The sequence below is a fragment of the Myotis daubentonii genome, chromosome 1, assembly GCF_963259705.1.
Source record: "Myotis daubentonii chromosome 1, mMyoDau2.1, whole genome shotgun sequence".
NCBI classification, from domain to species: domain Eukaryota; kingdom Metazoa; phylum Chordata; class Mammalia; order Chiroptera; family Vespertilionidae; genus Myotis; species Myotis daubentonii.
This window is the reverse complement of record NC_081840.1, coordinates 135,852,406-135,876,341: the sequence shown is the minus strand read 5'-3', so window position 1 is coordinate 135,876,341 and position 23,936 is coordinate 135,852,406. Positions and strand designations below refer to the sequence as shown.

The window sequence follows — 23,936 nt, the reverse complement described above, 5'->3', positions numbered from 1 at the left end:
AGCAAAGGAGGTGAATAGGCAGGTCACAGGCGAGCAAATATAAATAGACAGTAAACATGAAAATATTTATTTGTAGATAGGGAAATGCAATAAAGTAAACACAAAATGATTTTTAAACCATCTTGTTCTGTGTGTGGAAAGGACATCACTGAGGGTGGCGTACTTAGAAAGGTTTGTGTGGGAGGTAGGTTTGAGCTAAGTTGGGCTTAGAAAGCTGTGCTCAGAGGAGGACCCCAAATAAAGTTTGGGAATGTGCATGACAGAGGAGAGAGGTCTGACACCAGGGGCAGATGACCTAGCAAGGAGATGCGGGTCATAAATACCACGGGGATTTGGGAGGAGTTGAGATGCTGTGTGATGATAAATGGGCAGTGTTTATTCATTTGGACTTCAGGCCATACTTACAGATTGGAGTAGGGATTTTGGAATCTAAAAAGGGGGAGCTTTTTATTTTTTTAATTTTTATTTTTTTATTGATTAAGTTATTACATATGTGTCCTTTTCCCCACGTTACCCTCTATCCCCCCCACTCATGCCCTCACCCCCCTGTTGTCCATGTCCATTGGTTAGGCCTATATGCTTGCATGTAAGTCCTTTGTTGATCTCTCCCCTTAGCCCACCCTCCCCTACCTTCCCTCTAAGGCCCGACAGTCCAATCAATGCCTCTCTGTCCCTGGATCTGTCCTTGTTCGTCAGTTTATGTTGTTCATTATATTCCACAAATGAGTGAGATCGTGTGGTATTTATCCTTCTCTGACTGGTATATTTCACTTAGCATAATGCTCTCCAGTTCCATCCATGCTGTTGCAAATGGTAAGAACTCCTTCTTTTTTATTGCAGCATAGTATTCCATTGTGTAGATGTACCACAGTTTTTTAATCCACTCATCAGCTGATGGGCACTTAGGCTGTTTCCAAATCTTAGCTATGGTGAATTGTGCTGCTATGAACATAGGGTGCATATATCCTTTCTGATTGGTGTTTCTGGCTTCTTGGGATATATTCCTAGAAGTGGGATCACTGGGTCAAATGGGAGTTCCATTTTTAGTTTTTTGAGGAAACTCCATAATGTTCTCCACAGTGGCTGCACCAGTCTGCATTCCCACCAGCAGTGCACGAGGGTTCCTTTTTCTCTACATCCTCTCCAGCACTTGTCGTTTGTTGATTTGTTGGTGATAGCCATTCTGACAGGTGTGAGATGGTACCACATTGTTGTTTTGATTTGCATCTCTCGGATGATTAGTGACTTTGAGCATGTTTTCATATCTTTTGGCCTGCGTTCTTTCTTCTTTTGAAAAGTTTCTATTTAGGTCCGTTGCCCATTTTTTGATTGGGTTGTTTATCTTCCTTTTGTTTAGTTGTATGAGTTCCTTGTAAATGTTGGAGATTAAACCCTTATCAGTGATAACATTGGCAAATATGTTCTCCCATGCAGTGGGCATTCTTGTTTCGTTGAGGGGGAGCTTTTTAGAGATGAATTCAGAAAAGGAGCCCCAGTATAACTTCTCATCATTTTAACTGTCGTCTTTCACGTAGCCTCAAATTTCAGGTGAGAAAAGCGTTAGCACAGAAAATTTTGGGCAGAGAAGCACTGTGAAGAAAATAATATTTAAGGCGGGTTAATGAGGCAACACTACAGGAAACTCTGGCCTCACAAGAGGCCAAAGTTCTAGAGGCCAGCTGGGATATTCCCGTGACAATCCATACACAGAGTAGACAGACCTGAAAAGACTTGAGGGCTGTGGTATGAAAATGAGACAGAGGGAGGGACAAGTCAGGGACGCCCAAATGTAAGTGTCTCATATTGATTGGTTTACAGTTCAAGGCACTTTTACTTACTAAACAACTTTGTGATTCAGGAGGCTGATGTTACACTGGGGACATTCTAATCAGGGCCGGAAGTGCTTCTCATTCCCAATAACGCCTGTTGAAGAGGCGGGAAGTATTGGCAACACTTCTGGTATTGCTTTAGATTTCTAGCATAACTACCTGACTTCTTATGATTTCAGCCTTTTCTGGGGGCAAAGATCCCCCCCCTCAGTTTTTTAGGAGAAGCAGCAGATTCTAGGAAAGCTGTATGATTTGGTTGAGTAGTTAAGAAATGGGCTCTGAACTGCCCAAGTTGAATGCCTGTTTCTGCCACTTGCTCTTTAAGTGACCTTGTGCTCATCCTTAACTTCTCTATCTATACTTCCCTCAAAGGTAAAGTGGGTATGACAGCAATCCCCACTTTTTTGGGTTGTTGTGAGGGTTAAATGAACTACCGTGAGTAAAGCACTTCGAGGGCTGCCTGGCCCATAGAAACACTACATAATTTCATAAGCATGATTTTGCAGTAGACATTCAGAATCATTTTCTACTTCATGTTTTGACATGAATTCATATACAGAATGAAGCAGGAATAGCAACATTGGCTATTAGATGCTGGTCTTAAATTCCCCCCTTCACAATTTTATTTGAAGGTACTTAGAAGAAAGTTTTGATATCTGAGCTTTTATTTTCTCATTTTAAATTTAGTCACCCCAAATCTTTCCATTTGATTTCTACATGAATTTTAAGGCAGTTATATATAAAAAAAATCTCCAATCATTAGCAACAGATGATCAGGTACTTAAGCAAATTGTAATGTGCACATTATATCATCTTTATTTTTTCCTGGAATTCTTACTGATCTCATGGTATAAGATCATCAGAAAAGGGGAAAACTGTTAAGATGAATATGTAGGATTTCTGCAATGAACTCAGGATGTTGCATTTGTTTTTTCAGGTGTATCAACTAGAAACAAGGGCAGAAGGTGCAGTTGCTTATTTTCATTGACAACTGTGAAAATCATGTATTGTCTTGCTTTTAAACTAATGACAGATTATTTATACAGGGGCACTCAAAGGCAAATAAATACATAGGAAGGAAATGCTTTAGGAAGGCGTTTTTTTAAATGATTTAGGAAAGTGGGAAAAGTGGGAGCAGGATGCAGGAAGAAAAGACCAAGATAATACCAGAGGGCTTGTGTGAGAGAAGGTGATGATGAGGCCGTGCTCATGGTGGAGGGATGAGACCTGCCTGATGTAAGGATGAGAACGAGGAAGCCAGTGGCAGAATTCTCCCCTTTTATCTGTAACTGAGCTGTGGGATTGATTGGACTCGGTAAAGGCAATGGAATTACATAGCAGACTCTTCTTATGTTAACTTGTGTACAATAGTTTTGCTCCCATAGTTGTAAAGTTGCCTTTTTTAAGACTTGGGAGAAACAACATTATGGTCAAGTAATTAAAAGAAAATCAGTAAAAAAATGAAGTAAATTTTATGTACCAAAATAAAGAGATTGGTGTATTTATGAGTGTCACAAACGTTAAGTGTAGGAACTATTAAAATCATCTTAAAAAATTTTAAGAGCAGTTAATTTGTTAATCTATTCATATATCATCTTCATTTATTTCTTGGAATTTATCTATAATGAATGGGATTCTTTAGTTTGTAATATCAAAGGAAAATTTTTGTATTATATATAATAATTAGTATTTGTTTTAAAATTTCATTTGCTGTATTGATAAGAATGTGTTTTTAAACCTAAAAAAATCACATTTTATATTTCTATTAACATTTAATAATAAGCATTGTTTTTAAATTGTAAGGGGTAGTCATTGGTTTAAAGAATGTCTCATTTCCCCTCCTGGCAAGTACTCTGTCCACCAACCTTCTCACACCCAAGTATTGGCTTCAATGTCACATCCTTGATTTGCCAACTTAAATAGTGTCACTCTCTCTGTTCTTTCTTATAGGTCTTAACACAAATTTTAATATATTTTATTGATTTTTTTACAGAGAGGAAGGGAGAGGGATAGAGAGTTAGAAACATCGATGAGAGAGAAACATCGATCAGCTGCCTCCTGCACACCTCCTACTGGGGATGTGCTCGCAACCCAGGTACATGCCCTTGACCGGAATCGAACCTGGGACCTTTCAGTCCGCAGGCCGACGCTCTATCCACTGAGCCAAACCGGTTAGGCATTAACCCAAATTTTAATATTCATATATATGTATATGTGTGTTTTAGATATCTACTTTATTTACCTCATAGTAGGCTCTGTGGGGATAGGGTTTATATGTATTTAATCCACCATTATAGAATGGCATAGATTAGGTGTTCAATAAATAAATATATATATATCAAATCAACAAATTTCTCAAGATCATCCACATTTGGTGCAAAATCAGTAAGATATTATTTTGTTATGAAATTGATGACAGAAATGTTATCTTGTCTAAAATTCAGACTTAAAATGTTATTGATTTTATGATGAGTTTTACATAAAAAAATCTATTTTATTCTCTTGCTTGACAGTGTTTCCAATTCAGTTTTATCCAGTATTGGAAGGAATTAATGCCTATAGATATTTGGCATTGTGCTATCTGTTTACTTGTCATTTTCACTAATAATTAAGCTATACTTACCACATTTTCCATTTCTTTCCTAATATTTGTTTCTATAGTCATGATGAAAAGTTTTTGTTCAGGGTCTGCTTTTTTCTGCCTTTTCTGACTCATTGTGAATCTGAGCCATAGATGTTGTCAGAAGCCTATACTCCCTTGTGGTATAGAAGTCCGTCTTCAGACTGTTGAAACACTGCCTTGTGCAGATGCGGCACTAAAGAACTAATTTAAATTACATCATTGTAATTTAACAGTTCCAGTGTTTTTTCCGAGTGTGGTCTCTGAGAGCCCTGCTAAATCTGTTAAATTTTTTTAAAAACACTAAGACATTTAACCCTAAAACCTATCCACATTTTTAAAAAGTTGGTAGCCTAGCCAGTTTCTCTCAGTGGTTAGAGCGTCAGCCCGCCCACTGAAGGATTGCAGGTTTGATTCTGGTCAAGGGTATGTACCTTGGTTGCAGGCTCCATCCGGGAACATGTGGGAGGCTACCAATCAATGTGTCTCTCTCACATCGATATTTCTCTCTCTCTCTCTGCCTCTCCTCTTCTCTTACATGGTCTCTAAAAAAGCTCAATGGAAAAAATATATCCTCGAGTGAGGATTAACAACAATAACAAAACGTTGGTAAACATCAGCACCATCCTATATATTAAAGGGTAATATGCAAATTGACCCTAACAACAGAACGACTGGGAATGACTGGTAACTATGACACACACTGACCACCAGGGGGCAGATGCTCAATACAGGAGCTGCCCCCTGGTGGTCAGTGCACTCCCACAGGGGGAGCTCTGCTCAGCCACAAGCCAGGCTGCCAGCTGCCAGTACAGTGCTGGTGGTGGGAGCCTCTCCCGCCTCCTCAGCAGCGCTATGGATATCTGACTGCAGCTTAGGCCTGATCCCTGCTGGCAAGTGGACATCCCCCGAGGGCTCCCGGGCTGCCATAGGGATGTCTGACTGCCAGCTTAGGCCCAATCCCCCGGGAAGTGGGCCCAAGCCAGCAGGTGGTCATCCCCCGAGGGGTCCCAGACTGTGAGAGGACACAGGCCGGGCTGAGGGACCTCCCTGAGTGCACAAATTTTTGTGCACCGAGCCTCTAGTAAGATATGATATTCATCATTAAAATAAAATCAGTCATAGGTATAAGTAACTTTTATTTGTTTCCAAAATAATTGATTTAGGTAAGAGATAATATTATGTCTTAAAGCCACAGCAGAATCTCTCAACACCTCTTTTTGTCTCATATGGTCTTAAAACTGGAGGTCCTTTGTTCCATGTTTGAGTCGCCAGTTATAATCAAAGAAAAACTTTGCCTTGATCCCTTAGGAGATGTGAGTGTACATGAAGAGGTAGACACTCAGATGTGTGAGCTGTGTGTTGAAAATAGGAGAAAATGCTGGGTATGCAGGTGTAGTTTGTGAGTTAACAAGTCAGAAGGTGAGCAATAGGAACCATTTAAATCATTTGGCTATTTTCTTAGTTTACTTATGTGCAATCCTTACAGAAAAAGGTAAGAAATGGTTGGGTGTCAGTGTCCGGTAAATGCATTTTTTAATATAATGCAGTTATCATACTTTGTGGCTAATTAATGAGGGAAATTCTTGCATTTTTCTTTCTTAGGCACTTTTGAATCAAAACATGCAGAGTACTGAAGGTTAGAGTAAGATAAATTTCACAACCCTTTGCTCATTATTACATTCATTAATAAGGGTATGAATGACAGGTGTACTTTAAATAATTAGTCCCACACTACAGGAATAACCTGGAAAGGTTAGACAGCATTTTAAAATTCAAATTTTAATGTGTGTAGCCTAATGCAAAACAGTGGTAGAAATCTTCAAAAATAAAGTTCTCATTAAAATCTATTATAACATTTTATTTTAACACAGAACACGTATGTGCCCATTTATTTCACCAACATTTTGATGTAGTGACAAGTCTTTTTCTTCATAAATGAATCTTCAATTTGGAGTTTTGTGTTTTTTTTTCTTGCAAATCATACTCATATTGCATTGTTTATGATTTGAATTTTGAAAGACATTTTAAAGAGATATATTGCTAATCTATCTGAGCTCTAGATATATATGCCCCTTCCTGGCTTTTCTGGTTGTCCTTGACCACCCTTATTTTAACAACAATTTCTTTGAATTTGTAATTGCCTTCATTAAGTCTTTCAGAGAAATAACATAGTTTTCATAGAGATAATAAAACTCTTTTTTGCAGTAAATTTGCCAGTGTTCACAACATTAAATTAAATTATGTAATTATAATAAGCACTACTAGCATAAACAGGATGGGGGACAAACTCAGTTGACACCTAGCCAGTGTACAGCTGGATTACAGCATACCAATGGGAGCAAAAATGCTTGAGCTTACTTCTAAACCATTTATAAGTGTGTGATTCAATCAGATTTGCTTTGGAGAGAGATGATTGACACCAGTCTTCACAGAGTGTGTCTGGGTCATATCGCTGTTCCCATCCTCAGGTAAGAACTCAACACAGGCTCAATGTTTAATGAGTAGAGGAAGGAATTAATTATTACAACTTGGATTGTTACTGCTTTTCAGAAAGGTACCTTTACTCAGGAAGAGTGAATGCCAGGTTTAATGACATGAGAATTTATCAGGTTAATTTCCAGGTCACACCCTCCTCTGTGTTGCCTGTGTTCCTAGTGTAGTCATGCTGGAACGATACGGTGCGCAAGGAAAGTACGCTGAGCTCTGTGGGCACAAGGATTACATAACCTGTATTTGCCATTTAGCTGATACATAACTAAGATACTCATGGTGCCTGGGGTTGGGGAATATGCATAATCAAAAGAAAACTTGGTGCAAGCCCATAGTACACAGTAGGATCAGCTAATTAGTTAAATAGCTACCAGCCAAGAGTGTTCTGGACACCACGGCCATCAGTCAGAATGTTTTACTAAGTTAAGTGAAGAGTGTTGGTGAGTCTGGTCGAGTCAGGAGTTCCATTCAAGGGGAAATCAGTTAAGAGAGCCCACCATCATTGTCCAGCGAATAGCGGATAGGCACTAAAAAGCTAGAGAGAAACACAATCACCAATTAAAATATCTTGAAGGTTCCCTAGCAAAGGGGTGTTAAGGGTGCAAAGACAGTGAAATTGTGTGTTTAGGGCAGGGGCAAATATGGCAAATTTTTCCATTGGTGCCAGCTACTGTGGAAAATAGTGAATGAACTCCAAATTTATTTCATTGGTGATATTGTCCACGATTTCAAGACATAAAATAATTTCTTTTAATTCAGAGTGTTTCTTGTTTTAGGGAGACCTCACCAAATAATTAGAATAAATGAGGTTTTGCTTGAATTTAATGTGAATATCAGAAAGTTTATTGGCAAATGGAACCACAACAGAAAATATTTGCTGTAAGGCATCTTGAAATATTTTCCAAAAGTACTCCTATCAAAATTTTACTAGCTCTCTTCCATAGATTCCAGACACATGTCCCTCAGAGAGACAACACAGACTCAATTAAAATAGCCATCTCCAAATTACTTTTTAATAAACACTCTTTTAAGGCACAGCCTTACTGTGTATGCATAAAGGTACATTATGAGAATGTTGTAAAATATTATAAGAATTATAACGGTAAAAATGTTATAAGAGAACAAAACAGCTTACATTTGCTTTTGAAGTCTGTGCATCCTTTCCTGGCTACAGGAACCAAAGAGGATGTGAAATTTGGGTAGTTAGTCTTTTGTTTGTTTGTTTTTGGTAAAGAACTTGTGTCTATATAGTTAGTTCTCATAGCATACAGTTATTTTCCTCTATCCATGGAGCAAAGTACAGTTCTGTAGAATAACTTGATAATCTTCCTTTAGTTGCCCTAAGATTACTTATAAAAATAAGAAAATAATTTAGAATAAATATTAGAATTAATTTTATTGCTGAATATAACTGTGGAGTTGAAGCAGAGGAACAAAAAATGACATTAATTAGAGCCAGGATGCATTAGAAAGTATAGTCCCTAAATATGAGTTTTTGAACAAATGGGAAATGGTGAGAAAAACCATGATACAAAGCATGTTTTACATTTGGAACAATTCCCTCAGGAAAATTCATATTCAAATTCTGGGGCTTAGGATCATTTTTTTCTAAGTGTGGAAAACTTTAATTCATTTATGGTCTAAATTTCTAATTAATCATAGATTATAGGAATGCAGAAATGGAAAGTGATATTTAAAAATCCTGAGATTCAGTGCATATTCTTGTTAATAGGATTTGCGTTCATGCCTAATTGCATTTAGGATCAGTGTTCAAGTAGAGGTTGTTTTTTTAATAAAAAATTTATGCCTAATTAAACTTAATATGTGTGAAAATATGAAGAATTTTAAACTTTGCTATCATTTGTTTTTAAGGTAGCTTTTTATCTGATCTAATTACAAGTCAAATGTGCTATTTCGAAAGTGTAATGATAAATGTGCTACTAAATTTATCCTGTTTTTTCTTTTATGGCAGATTAAATACAAAGAAAAATTTGATAATGAAATGAAGGATAAGAAACATCATTACAATCCCCTTGAAAGTGTTTCTTTTAAGCAAAGCCAGCTTGCCACTGAGCTGGCAAGCAATGTAAGTGTACCATGGTTTATAATTCATAGAAAATTATTTTCAATATATTTTGATTCTTGGTTTCTCAGAATTGGCTGTGTTGTAATGAAACAAAACCATGTAATTTCCAACCAATTTTAGTTGAAGCACTGAAGCATATTTTCTTGAAGCTTTTTTTTTTTGAGAAAAAAAATGTATTATTATTATTTACTATTAATAGTTACTAATACTAATTAGTTTATATAAGAATAGTATTGCTAATAAGACTATTATGTCTGATCAAGAGTAGAAATGGATTGCAGAGCTCATAGAAAAGTAGAATGCAGTATCATAAATTAGTGATTATGATAGTAGTTAACTCATATAACAATACCCATGAAAAGGGGCTAATTGTAAAGTGCTACCTGGCACATGCTAGTTTATCATAAAGACATTTTCAGAAATTGTACCTGTAATGGCTAACAATTCCTTTCTTATCCATTTTGTAAGAGATGTAACACTTCTTCACAAGATTTGTTTTCATTTCATGTGTTTTAAAATAATCAAGTTCAAATTTACAAGAAAAAATGTCTTATTTTTTATTAGAATTAGGCAGAGTATAAAAGCAAACATAGAAAGAAACTGATCATTTTGCTGTAGTTGCAGGATGTACAGAGCACCCTTTCAAACATTAAGATGAATTACGGTGGAATTGTTGCTTTGTTAGGTCATTTACACTTTGAAACTTCTGTCATATCCTGGCACTTATATCTTACTTTCATTAGTGTTTACAAGGTATTGTTATTTGTGTTCATTAACCAATATTGTTATTTTGTTTGTCACCAGAAATTAAAAAGGGTGTTTCTGTCTTTTAGGACCACTGGGAATATCAAAATGATTTCTTTTTTATGTATTTGTGTGTGTGTGTGTGTGTGTGTGTGTGTGTGTGTGTGTGTGTGTGTAGGTAAAAATATAATGCAAATAGAGTTGCAATATACTTAAAGGAACCTAGAGCATAGTACTGAAAACACAAGGTTTAGAATCAGATTGCCTGTATTTGAATCTTGCTCTGTCTCTTAATATCATACCTTCATCTTCCTGTGCCTCAGTTTCCTCATCTGTAAAATGGGAGATACTTAAAGTGCCTACGTACTGGGGTTGTTATGGAGACTAAATATTCAATACAAATAAAGTGCTTAGGAAAGTGTTTGGCACAGAGTAAGTGCTCAATACATTTTCTATTTTTAATATTTTATTATTATTATTACTGATATTATTATATTTTTAAAGCAGGTGGTAAAAAGATTTATATGGCAATAGCATGAAAATACCAGAAGCTTCCATATTGCCAGAAAGCACAATCAAAATACAGTAGCAATTTCTCTTTATGTTTTGCAAGCAGAATTTCCATTAAATTTACTCGATTCTGCTTACATCACCCCTTTTTTAATATATAAAACAAACAAAAAAAATGAATTATCAAAATATATTCAAGTCCTTAGAAATAACTCTTTACAATGCATTCAGTAGTAAATGAGCACCATCTAGTGGCTATGTTCAAATTCATCTGCCAGTTTACCACTAACTAGTACTTTATGATATATTAAACATGATAATGGCAATAATGCAAAAGCATATTTTCTCCTCCTAGATGGTATTGTGTTCCATGTTATTTCCATAGGTGAAGTACAAGAAAGACATTCAAAATATGCACGATCCAGTTTCGGATCTCCCAACCTTGTTTTTAGACCATGCTTTGAAAGTCAGCAAAATGCTCAGCAGAGTAAGTGGTTGTGGTAGCTGTACCAGTAGGTGTGGTGTGGCTTCCTCCAGCCGCTGTGCCTGCAGTGCTCTTGAGCGCACCTGCTTCCTTAGGTGTGGCCGGGCATCACTGTTCCCTGAATAACTAACTCATTGAAAAGTAGTGGTCTGCTCGCTTATGTCCCACCAAAGCTGTTGCTTTACAAAGGGCTTCCCCCTGCCCCCGCCAACCCTTTAATATCTTTTGAATGCAAACGTTCTTATTGAATAACTACACTTCATAGTTCTTTCTGTCTTTCTTCTTCTCCTTTCTTCTTCTTCTGTATTCAGTTCAAGGCTTCAGACTCTTAAGTGACAGATCTTTTATTTTATGCAGGCCAGGGCAGAGTGTCTGATGTTTAATAGGCTTCAGTGACATAAAAAATGGTCTTCGTCTAATTTGTGTTTTCTCTGAAAATAAATCCTAAAGGCTTTCACACTTTACTTTTGGTCTTGTGAAGGTTCCCAGTTTTCTTCAGAGCTACTAAGAGTGGAGGGTGATTTCTTCATGTTCTGATGACAGTGTTTGGATATCCCACCAAGTGGGTCCTTCCATTAGCACTCACTTCCTGGATGCTGTTTCAAACAGTGATGTCACTGGTGCTCATAACTGGTGATCTGGCTCACCTGTGCCTGTATTTCCTACCTCTTAGAATGCCCCATGGTGGTGATGAACTCTAATTTGACCTCAGGTTATTCTACGTTTATTTTAATAATCACTCACTCACCCATTCACTCAAATTATCCAAATTTATTGAATACCTGCTTTGGGCCAGGTACAGATTAGATGGAAAGTATATTGGGCAAGGAATGTGGAAAAGTGAAAAGAGTTGTCTTCAGATGTGCCCATAGTCATAGACCTGCAGCTAAAACCTGGTTCCCAAACTGTTTTTTTAGTATTTTGTTTTTATTGATTTCAGGGAGGAAAGAAAGGGAGAGAGACATAGAAACATCAATGATGAGAGAGAATCATTAATTAGCTGTCTCCTACACACCGCCTACTGGGGATTGAGTCTGCAACCTGGGCATGGGCCCTGACCAGGAATCAAACTGTGACCTCCTGGTTCATACGTCAATGCTCAACCACTGAGCCACACTGGCCGAGCTGGTTTCCAAACTATTAAATAAGGAGATACAGCTTCAGTTCAGGTTTGAAAATGTCTACCCTTGGCTTGATGTATTGAAACTTGTGTTCATTATGTAGTGATCCTCCTTTTTCCACCACCCATGCTATCCTTCTGCAATGCACTGTGCATGTAAATAATTCATACTCGCAGATAATTTTGATCAGTGTTTTTTTTTTTTTTTTTGAAGGAAAAGCAGCCCATCATTCTGTTCAGTCTGTTGAGCAGAGAATGAAGGTTAGAGGGCTATCAGGCCCAGAATTAGACTCAGTCCCAGGACACTTAATTCACGCTTTCTTGCTGTTCCAGGAAACATGCTCATCTGTACACCTCTGCACACATTTCTCTGCTCGTTGAGTGTCTGTTTCAGTTCCAGGTTTTCCCCCATGACTCATAGGTATGCTTCTAAAATCAATACGTGTCTGTTTTCTGAGCTGCTTTGCTCATGTTCAGTCGTTGTCCGGTTTTGATCCTTGCACTGGCATTTTGCCCTTGACTATTCCTCATCCATACTTGGGTTAAATTTTCTTAGGACATGAGGATTCATGTGTAAATAAGCCAATAAATTATCTTGGTAATGAAAAAACTTGGTAGTTGGAAGAATATATGCAATATTATAGGCAATATCTCTTTTCAAGAATATTGACTTTTATTATAATGGTGAAAATGATAGCTTAATATAAATTATTTTTATCATCTCTTCAACAGAAAACCCTCACAAAGTCATATATTACATTTATTTTATATACCATTTATAAAGTTTAAGTCTCTGTTCAGGTGGTGCTTTTGCCTAGACTATAGACCATTTGCCCCATAGTAGAATTGTGACTTAAGGATTACTTCACAAGAGAAAAAGTTTAAGTCACATAATGCATTACTCTGAGGTATCAAACTGTTTATTAAAGTTGTATGATCATATATTGGCTCAAATTTATTGTACATCAGAATTGCCTTCTTTTAAATTTTAATGTAAAGAGAATTGGAATTTTGTAGATTTATAAAGGCAACTTAATTTTATTAAAAGATTGAACAAGAGAATGCTTAATAAAAAGACATTCTGCCAGAATTAGTTGTCAGTTTGTTATAAATGGATGTTTTTAAAGACCTCTAAATGTCTTTAGTATAAATCAACATTTTTTAAAATTTTAATATTTAATGTGTAGAGTGAAATTAGTGCTTATGAGTTTGTGTAGCTATACTAATTACATTTTTGAGGCAACATTTCCCCCTGGAAAATAGAACTCCAGTAGCTTTCAGTTTATAACTTTGCATAAATTAAAAGTATATATGGTGTGTTGCTCTGTGCAACTCCCACTAGGAGGCAACAGAGACTATTATATAAGCAACAGCAAGTACTAAAAGCTTGTTTGCAGATCTTAATTCAAATAGGTCTTGTTTGCTTATTTAATTTTTAAAAATAGGAGTTTCTGAAATTCTCCATAACTAAAATAGATCATTGCTTTGGGGATGATAATTCATTGACCTTTTCTCAGGATAGATTTATTATTCCAGACATAATATCCAGGGCTTTATTAGTTCTTGATTTTAACTCTCTTCAGTCAAGATGTACGATGTGAATGTTATCATGAGCTTCCTGGGGCCTTTTTTTCTTCCTTTATCCTGGTTAGAGTTTGGGGACACACACATCACTCTAATCGCCTGAAAGTGCCCTGGGGACCATTGTTGTATCTCTGTGGAACAGCAGTTCTCCCATCTCCGGCACGGGGCCTCTTCCTGCTTCACTCTCAGATGTCTGAGCATCTGCTAAGACCCAATGTCAGTTTCATTATGGCAGGCCTTTCCTGCTCCTGTTCAAATGCTGCTCACCTCTCCCCCACTCTACACAAAGCAGCCATTGTCACTGAAATCCTCACTGCCTAATGAGCAACCAACTTTAGCTCAAGTCTCTGTAGTCTTGAGTCATTGAGAATTACCATTTACTTCCAAAGGTCTTCCCCAAACATGGCAAAATCACCGTGTCCAATATCCAAGTATAAAATTATGAAGCGATTTTTGTCTTATTGGTGACTATTTTATTTAGAGACCTGTAGCTGCCAAATTTGGCATGCTTAGCCATTCTGGTATCTTCCAAATTCACTGTTTTGTCTGTGTATCTAAATAGTCTTAATTCACTTTCTTTACCCTAAAGTTTCAATCGACTGTCTCCAGTTTCTCAGTTTCTCTCTCAGACACCCCCCAACCTCTCCTTTGGGACAATTAGTTGAATCATTTCTCACTCTCTCATTGTCCCGATGAGCATCCACTTTCCTCATGGCTGAGAAGTACACAGCTTCTTTCTGTCTGCCTCCCTCCGACTTTCCTTTCCTCTGTTCTTTCTTCTTTTAGATGCTGTTAAACACACACCTGTTCTAGGATAAGGACAGGACAACCGGCCTCCATTTTGCTCGCCTTGCCTATGTACTCTAGTCTCATGCCCGGCTTTTCCATTGCCACTCCCAGCGTTGTGACTGTCTTTTATGTTGTATTTACAGCATAATTGTCCTCTGCTTCTCTTGCGTATTTCGTACGCTGTTCACGTTGGCCACCTAGAGCTGGTCTATCTGGCATTGTCGGGTTAGCTCCCTGCTAGAAATCCACATGACCAGCCGACTGCAGATGGGAGCTTCCCGGCTCTTGTTGGCTTGTGTTTTTCAGTTTGCATTCCTAAGTATTAGTTACTCTAATCAGCCTCTTTTATTCTGAATTAATTTTCACGTTCTCTGTTTTAGCGAGAGTATAGGAAGATTTTTGAGGAAAACAAAGGCATGTATCATTTTGATTCGGACGCTGCAGAACACCTGCACCACAAAGGCAACGCCATCCTCCAGAGTCAGGTATGTGCCCCCCCAGCCTGGACCCCTGACCTCCCACGGCCCTGCGCCTCCACCAAGAGCGTGAAGCTGCTGAAGACACCTGTTGCTTTTGAAAACCTCAGACACTCTTCTCTCAGTATTTATTGAGTTTGGGAAGCTTAAATCATGTTTCAATGTGCAGCCATTCTATAACATAGCAGTAAATCCACACAATTTAAAACTTACAATATATGCCTTAAATGATGATCAAATCTCATGATTTCAATTTTTATTGTGTACTGATTTGTCATTTTGTGCTGCAAAATAAATTTTCCAGGCACAAAGTTTATGATAATTTTTCATATTATGAAAATGGTAAAACTATATCTTGCCAGTATAGTCTGCATTAATGTTTATTTCAATTGTGAAATTCTATGTACTCCCTGAACAAATGTTTAAAAATATTTTCCTTCTTGCACACTTTGAAGTTGGTATCTATGTATTTTTTTTGTTCTGAGTTCCATAGTTGAAAAATATGTCATTCCAACATCTATTAATTTAAATTTTGCAAAACTCTTTTAAATGTATCCTGCGGAATATAAATTTGATAATGATATGATACCCACATCCATTATTTAAAAAATACACAAACTAGCTCTTCTTTAAGATATAGAAATTGATATTTTTCTCTTACCATTCTTATTTTCATTTTATTTTTTTCTGTAAAATTTTATCTTAATGTAGTATGTTATTATAATTAAAACACTTTCATCGATCACTCTGTCATACTTCTTTGAAACAAAAATATGCCTACAAATAAGAATTTTAAAATTTGTTAAGTTTCCTGGTACAGTAAAGTTCTAAGTATTGAAAAATTTCTTTTGGATGTAATTATCATTAAAATTATTATTATTATGCAACTTAAGAAATAATTTTATTATTAAACATAGAATGTACATGAAAGTACATTTCTGAATGAAATGAATCATGATAAAACTTTTCTATGATTTTAATTTTGTAATTTTAATATTGTTAAAAAGCCAACTACCTTGAGAGCATATATATATTTTAACTAGGGTCCCAGTGCACGAATTCATGCACCTTGAAAGGAACTGTGGGCTGTGAGGCTGTGGTGGGCACAGGGGTGGGTTTTGGCTCATCCTCTGCGCACTTGCCCAGCCCCTCCCACTGTGGCCCCCTGTCCCCTCTCTCCCACACTGTGAGAGGGTGTAACAAGGAGCTGCCCCCTGGTGGTCAGTGCACTCCCACAACCAACCTCCATGGTACTTCCCTGTGACCAGCCCCAATTGGGACTGGGCAAGACGGCCCTGATCTGCTGGGAGGGACCCCACCTGTGCATGAACTCTAGTTATTAAATAATGCCTAGTGAAACTGAAAGAAATCACAGAAGAGCTCTATGTGTGTTTTACTTAATGTCTATGGAAAAATTCAGCAATCCCAGAAAACACTGTCATCCCTTTGACAAAAAGAGAGAGAATCACAACTATGTTTTCCCTCTTGTTCATGCTTTACTGATAGGCATTCCAGCTATCACAGGATCTCTCTCTCTCTGTCTTTCTATATACTAGTATATGTGTATCTACATATACAGCCCCATGTATATGATATGTATCTATATATGCCATGCCAGCTATTTAAATACTTTATTCAAGTCCTAGAACTACCTTATTTAGTAATTATGTTATTTTTGTTTCTTCATAAGTTTCATATATATATATATCTTACCACTTTCTTTGTATGTCATTAACTACAGGGAACTCAGGGATCAACCTGCACACCAGAATAATGTGATTTTTAGAAAAATGATCAATTTGGGACATACTTATTTTACTTTGGTCTATTTGCATGAGCTTTATATGCTTTTTATATTTTTTCAATAAAGGTTAAGTACAGAGAAGAATATGAAAAAAATAAGGGGAAATCGATGCTTGAATTTGTTGAGACACCATCATATCAAGCTTCAAAGGAGGCCCAGAAGATGCAGAGTGAGGCGAGTCCCTTTGGTTTGTTTTCAGCTGTTCAACACATACTTGATGTTTTATCATTTAAAAGGAACCAGGGAAGTGGTTCTGAATGTTTAGTGGGTCTAGAGGACCCTGCACATGGAGACCCAGGAAATCATAGGCTGTGTCCATGTAGGCAAAGTCATAAGTTTTTTCCCCACTTACCCACTTCATTCTCCACTTAAGCTATACTAAGTCTCACCCACATATTCCCCTCACTGGTTTTGCCTTGTCCCAGGATGATTTCTTCTGTTCCTGTTTTTGTTTTTTTTCCTATTTTGGGTTGGGGGGCAGGGAAGAGACACAAAACTGTTGAGTGTTTCCTTCCCATGTCCCGCGTGGGTCAGGGTTCAGGAACTGGAAGCAGAGCCGCACACAAATGAAAGAGAAAAGACAAGAGATAATTTGGAAATATTGGGGGACCAGGTGGGCAAGTCCAACTCAAGGGGAAGGACTTCCACCCGTGCTCAGGCCTCACCAAGCTTTTATTGATTCTGGGATGCCCCCATAGCATAACCCTTAGGCAGGTGATCCCTGGCAACAGGCGGACTAGCCCATCAGCAAGGATTTACATAATAACAAATGGGGGAGTAGTTTCAGCTACCACTGTCTGGACAAACAGAGGTGGCGCCTAGCTCCGACCTTTGCTAGGGCTTCAAAGGCACCCAGCCTTAGGGGGTGTGTGTGGGGGGGTTCTCTGTCTACGCTTATCAGATAGTGAAGGCAATAAACTGTTTCCCACACAAACTCAGAAAGTTTTGTCTGCAGCCAAGATCCCAATTATGTGGGTACAACAAGATTATTCCTTCAAAAGGTTAGAAATAACGGGCAGTGGTATCAGCTGATCACACCCCAGTGCTCCACTTCAGGAAGGCTCAATGGACAAGACCTTTTCTGTTCTCCAATAACAACAGGAAAACAAGGAGCAATGAGAACTCTGGACAATAAAACTCGTAGGGATTTCATAAACATTATAGATGCTATTTGTTGAGCTGTTATAATTCATCTTCTCAGAGAAAGGGCCCTCAGATATGACTGGCTCATTGAATAATCTTAAGTTGTTTAATTTTTTCTTCAAGCAAGAGAAGAGAAAAAAATTACGTATATTTCTCATCTTCTTAAGCCAGTTAAAATACTCCAAAACATATAGATATGTGCTTCTCAAAAAATCAATGGGAAAATTAGACCAAATTGTCTTAATTTACATGAACTGCTCAGTTTATTTTTTTTTTCCATTGAGGATGGTCCTCTGAAAGAGAAAAGATCCCCCATGTTCAAATTTCACTGTGTAGATGACAAGGACTTCAACGGCGCCCTCAGCCCTGAAAAAGTGCTATACATTCGACGTAGCATGTTTCCTTGTGCAAATCTTGAAGTCTGATAGATGGCACTTGGCTTTTACCGTTGCTGTGGCTGCACAGCACAAAAGGAAAATTAAATATCAAGAACTGACAAAAAATCGGTCAGATGAACTTCATTTGCAGAGGCTAAGACGTGTTTCCCTTCAATGACAGCCACTGGCTATTCGATTTTTAGGCTCAGCATTATGTTTCTGCTTATCAGGGCTTAAGGAGAAAGAAATCTTTCAACAGAAAATAACGTTGGACCAAATTTATACTATAACGATTTATAGTATGAACTTTATTCTATGTAATTTAGCATATACATTTTATGATAGAAAAATAAAATGTCTAAACATGTTAGACAAAGTTGGATATGAAAAATGTATTTAGATGCAGGACCAATGAATTAGATACAAAGAGTTGATGTTTAGGACTAAGAGGTCAACTTGACCATGAGCTTCTTGGGGAGCCTCCTAGGTGTAAAGCTTAAGTGTTGATCATCTCAGGAAAAGCCACTCACGTTTTTGTTATGGCCTATAATTATGCTTCTTTCACTTTCTTCTAATACCAGATATAGGATGAATCACTGTGTGCTAGAAGAAATCTCTAAATCTTGTTTTGAAAAGTTATTTGTCTTCTGTTTCACAAATAAAGCTCTCCTAACAAAAAGCATTCTACAGCCCCCCCCCCCCCCCCCCAACACACACACCTCCTTAGTAATGTACAAATCTCCTTAGTCATATATTGGCCAATTTTAGTCATAATCAACTTTCCTTAATGACTTACTTAAGTCAAATAATTGTTTTTCAGAAGAGAAGGGTTTTTTGAAGTGAAGTGTCTGAAATAATATAAATACACACATATTTATATTTCACTTTTTTTAAGACTCATTTTGGGCCTGGAAATGCCCTAGATTGAGCCCTATAGGACAACTTTTCATTATTGTTCTTTGGTATGTCTGTAGTTCCTTTAACTCAGAATGTTCTCAATGCAACTTCTTACCTAGCTTTGTTAGTTTCGGTATTTATGGAAGATCCATTGTGGATTTTTCTCTGGCTATTCTTAGATTTGTTAAATATGTAGCACAAATGTAGGTGAGGAGACGGCCTGTTCTCTTACCCTCCCTTGTGGTATGGAGAATTTCTTCTATAATTGCCTATCTCTGTAATAAGTACATAATGAACCTGGAAATAGCTTTTCATTTTGCATTTATGGCAATCTCATGCAGAATTTATTTTTATCTTTGTGATTCAATTTGAATCAAATATTTAGCTGGTAAATTTTGGCTCTTATTTGGTAAATATTTCACATGAATGGATATTTTTGTTATTTAGAATGTCTTTATAGTCATACACTGTGGGTTATTATTGATTTGCAGATGTGTGGAGTTTAGAAAATCATAGCCAAAGGGCGTCAGAGTGTCAGAAGGACAGGTGTGGGTTTGGATTTAGGCTCTCCATGATACTGTTGGCATCTTTCATTTCTTATGGGAACACTTACTTAAAGAATCATTACCCAGGTTCAAGATAAGATTCTCCTCACAGTGTAACTTAATTCGTATCAAACTTTATAGATGGTAGAGAAATATTCTCAATGCCAAAATCAGTAAAGGAAAATCTTCCCCTCCTGCCTCCAGTACATTTTATAAATTGTTTTTTTCTGAATTCACAAAACACAGTGAAAAGGATGATGAGGACATGAACATTAATGCTGCTTTGGTTGGAATGGGCTTCCATGCTGCCAGATTTTTTTTCTAGTGGATGGATCCACTCTTTACTGAGTGAACCAGTCAGGTGGTCCAATCGCATAGCCAACTTTCTTGGTTCTCCTCCACAAATGGGCTGACGCTAAACAATAACAGACAATAAGATACAGAGCAGCCTCACTCAGAATGCTTTCCGAGAGAGAGTTGGTACTTGATGATTCTGCTGTTGTTTGTAGAATTCTGAAATTTATGATAAAGTTGGAGTTATTTCCCTGTTGATAAGAAGACTGAGGTGGTAATATTGCATAAGGAAAATATCAATTTTATTCTGGGGACTCTTGTTCTAATATCTTTTCAACAGGCACTGGTATGTTGTTAGTTTAAAAATTATGTGATCTTATTTAACAGAGAGTTTACAGAGAGGATTTTGAGAGAGAGATTAAAGGAAGGTCATCACTGGATTTAGACAAGACTCCAGAATTTCTGCATGTAAAGTACATCACCAACTTACTGAAGGAGGTATGATCCTGATATTTACCATTATTGCAAAAGAAACTAAAAACTAAAGGAATAACCCTGGAAGTATTTATTTAACAATTCTCTATTAATTCAATGAATTTCAGATATTAATCTGTTACTTTTTCCCTCACTTTGACCTTTACTAATAGAGTTTCTAATTTCCATATTAGAACCAGCTTTGTCTCAAACTTCCCTGCAGCATTCTCATGACAGTTGATATTAGAAATAAGGTGCTCATGTGCGAAGGCCTGGATAAATGGTACATTACTTATAAGTGATTTGTGTTCTGAGTCGGGGAAGATATATTTAACATATTGAACACAAGAGCTTATGTCCATTTTTTATTTTATTCTCAGCAGGGTTTCCCTCCAAATTTAGTGGTGCATTTGGCGCACAATTAGTGTATTAAATTTATTGAGCATTAAGGTCCTCAAATCTAATAGAAATACCATGCTCACTGTCTATCCCTTGTTTAAAAGTTTTATCTCCTTTTTTAAGTTTTATTTTTTTAAATTAAATCTTTATTTTTGAAAGTATTACATATGCCCCCCAGCCCCCATTAACCCCTTCTAGCCTGACCCTGGTCCCCACCCCAGGCTTTCTCCACGCTATTGTCTGTGTCCATGGATTATGCATATATGCATACAATTTATTTGGTTGATCTCTTCCTACCCACCCACCCCTACCTTCCCTCTGAGTAGATTTTTTTTTAAATGGTTACAAAGTAACTTGGAGCTCTTCCAACTCTCTATTTAAATAGATTCTTTTTACATTAAGGGAAAGCATTAAAGACCTCCATTTCATGCTGAATTTTGAACTGAAGAAGTTATTCTTGAATGAAATGTCTTAAACCAATGAAATAAGAGTGTATAATTACCTACATAGAAGTGCATCATTTAAAAAATGAAGTGCCAATTGGGCTTTATCTTTTGACTGCTTTTACACATTTAATGTGATTCACTGTTGTAATATATGTTGGGCTGTAATAGGTGTATAATTTATGGAAGAGTTCTTTTGCTACCTTATCTTTGCTCACTTTCATTACTATAAAGTATTTTGAAGTTGAAAGCTAATCAAGTGGCAACTTCCTACTCTTATTGATTTCCATTTAAAAAATATTTACTCTTGCCCAGCTGGTGTGGCTCATTTGGTTGAGTGCCATCCCATGCATCAAGAGGTCACCATTCAATTCCTAGTCAGGGCACATGCCCGGGTTTCTGGCTTGATTCCCAGTAGGGGGCGTGCAAGAGGCAGCTGATTGATGTTTCTTACTGGTATTTCTATCTCTCCATATCTCTTCCTCTCCCTCTAAAAAATCAATAAAAGCATATTTTAAAAACATAAGAAATATCCACTACTTATGTGATTTTTTAAAAGGGGAATCCTTTCATAATTTACATACAAATGACAATGTGAGCTCTATTTTGAATCCATTAATGACTTTAATAGTATATCATTACCTTTTTCTTTTATTCCTCTTTCTGAGTGATTTTTTTTTAGATTTATTGATTCAGCATGTATAGAATAGAAAAAGGCCCAGAAGTCTATAATTAAAAATCTTTTAATTAAGTTATAGAGATGTCTAATTTTTAAAAGGTACTTTTAGTCGCTTAATGAAATTGTAACTTCCCTTTCTAAGTGTAAGCATTTAGCTTTAAGTAGTCTTTTCATTTTTTACTTTATTATGGTTTTTACATATATCTTGCCATTTAGAGTGTTCAAAATATCATTTTATGCTGCATTTCATTTGACTCTCATCATTAGCCTTTAATATTGGTAGATCAGTATTTTAATTTTAATTTTGTCCATGTGGAAATCAAGGTCAGTTACTTAAAGTCTTCTTGAAGGTCGCATAACCAAATTATTAAAGTAACTCTTTTCTACAAGTCATTTGACGCTTAGAGCTCTTTCCAAATTTACACGCAGGTCATTACAATGTCTTGTAGGCTATTAGTTAAGCAGAGGACCAGCTAACATCATTATAGTGTACAAAGAGAAAATAACAGGAAGTAAAACCTAGAATGAACTGGAACATGATTTTTTATCACTAAAGAAAGTTTCATCTTTCATGAGGGCAACTTAGTCAAATTGGATTAAGATATTTTCATAATGTGATTAGTAAGAAAACAAGAAATTCATTAGTACAAAAAAAACTCAAGTTTTTACATGTGTTAGTAAAAACACTTAGATTTACTTAAAATATAATATTGAAATAGGTGATATTCAAACATTACATTATTAACCAATTAGGAAATTATTTAGCTTTATGAGCTTTGAATAAAATGGAAACTTATTTTAAAACTTTGGCTACACCAATCCATTTGATTTTGTAATTTTTCATTCTTTTCAACTATGTTTTTTTGGTGATTCATATTTTATAGACAGTTTTTGCAAAATACTTCAAAAAATAAATAAGAAGCATGTATTCCTAAGATCGTCCTCACAATTTAAAAGAAAGACATTTTAAAAAATGTGGCACCAGTATGGTACCAAAGTATATCAGAAGAAAGGATGAAAGGGAAAAGACTGATAATAGTGGAAGCCACTCTAAACATGTTTAAAAGAGAAACTTTCTGTGGGAAATAAGGAGCATGAATGCTCAGGAGTCTGATTCATTCTTTCCTAGAAATAGTTTCTCCTTTCTGTGGTTTCTAGAAAATAAGTAAAACTGTGTAAAGATTAAAGAGATTCCGAATAAATTTCAAATTGTATTATTTTTATATCATAGAAGGAATATAGAAAAGATTTGGAAAATGAAATAAAAGGGAAAGGAATGGAACTTAATTCAGAAGTTCTTGATATTCAAAGAGCAAAACGAGCATCTGAAATAGCTAGTGAGGTGAGTATATTTCTTTTACAGCAGGGAATGTATGAACTTTTAGCTGATTTGTTATCTATAAATCTTTCTCAAAGATTTTGTATTTTTTAATAGGTACAAATAAAAATATAATAGACATTTTTATAGATAAAATATATATATTCTATATATTCCACAACTTTTATGTGTAAGATGATTATGAGTAGCTATGTCCTAGTAGTCTTTTCCTAATCAGTGGTTTTTTTAAATGATGCTCATTATCTTCTTTTTATATAGTACTAGGGGCCCAGTGCACGAAATTCGTGCACTGGGTGTGTGTGTCGGGGGGGAGTGTCCCTCAGCCCAGCCTGCCCCCTCTCACATACTGGGAGCCCTCAGGCGTTGACCCCCATCACCCTCTAATCGCAGGATCGGCCCCTTGCCCAGGCCTGACGCCTCTGACAGAGGTGTCAGGCCTGGGCAGGGGACCCTCATTTCCCCCCATCACCCTCCAATCGCCTGATCGGCCCCTTGCCCAGGCCTGACGCCTCCGCCAGAGGTGTCAGGCTTGGACAGGGGACCCCCATCTCCCCCTGATCACTGGCTCTGACCCCCGCCCAGGCCTGAGGCCTCTGCCCCAGGAATCATGCATGGGCAGGGGACTCCCATCTCCCTCTGATCGCTTGCTTCACCCCCCGCCCAAGCCTGACGCCTCTGACCCAGGCTTCAGGCCTGGGCAAGGGGACCATCATATCCCCCCAATCCCCGGCTCCGCCCCCCACCCAGGCCTGATGCCTCGGCCAGAGGAGTTGACCCTCATCACCCTCCGATCACCAATCACCGGAT

At 37.1% G+C, this 23,936-nt stretch overlaps 1 protein-coding gene across 2 annotated transcripts in view; it reads left to right on the top strand.

The window, feature by feature from the left end:
- Positions 1-23,936, top strand: part of NEBL (nebulette) — a 395,366-nt gene that overhangs the window by 311,304 nt on the left and 60,126 nt on the right. The window contains exons 14-18 of one of the 2 annotated variants that reach the window (XM_059660686.1): positions 8,915-9,028; positions 14,640-14,744; positions 16,606-16,717; positions 20,187-20,293; positions 23,022-23,132. The exons of the other annotated variant lie outside the window; for it this stretch is intronic. Of the exons in view, the coding sequence (XP_059516669.1) occupies positions 8,915-9,028; positions 14,640-14,744; positions 16,606-16,717; positions 20,187-20,293; positions 23,022-23,132 (549 nt within the window). The remainder of the gene's footprint in view (positions 1-8,914; positions 9,029-14,639; positions 14,745-16,605; positions 16,718-20,186; positions 20,294-23,021; positions 23,133-23,936) is intronic. 2 annotated transcript variants of the gene reach the window in all.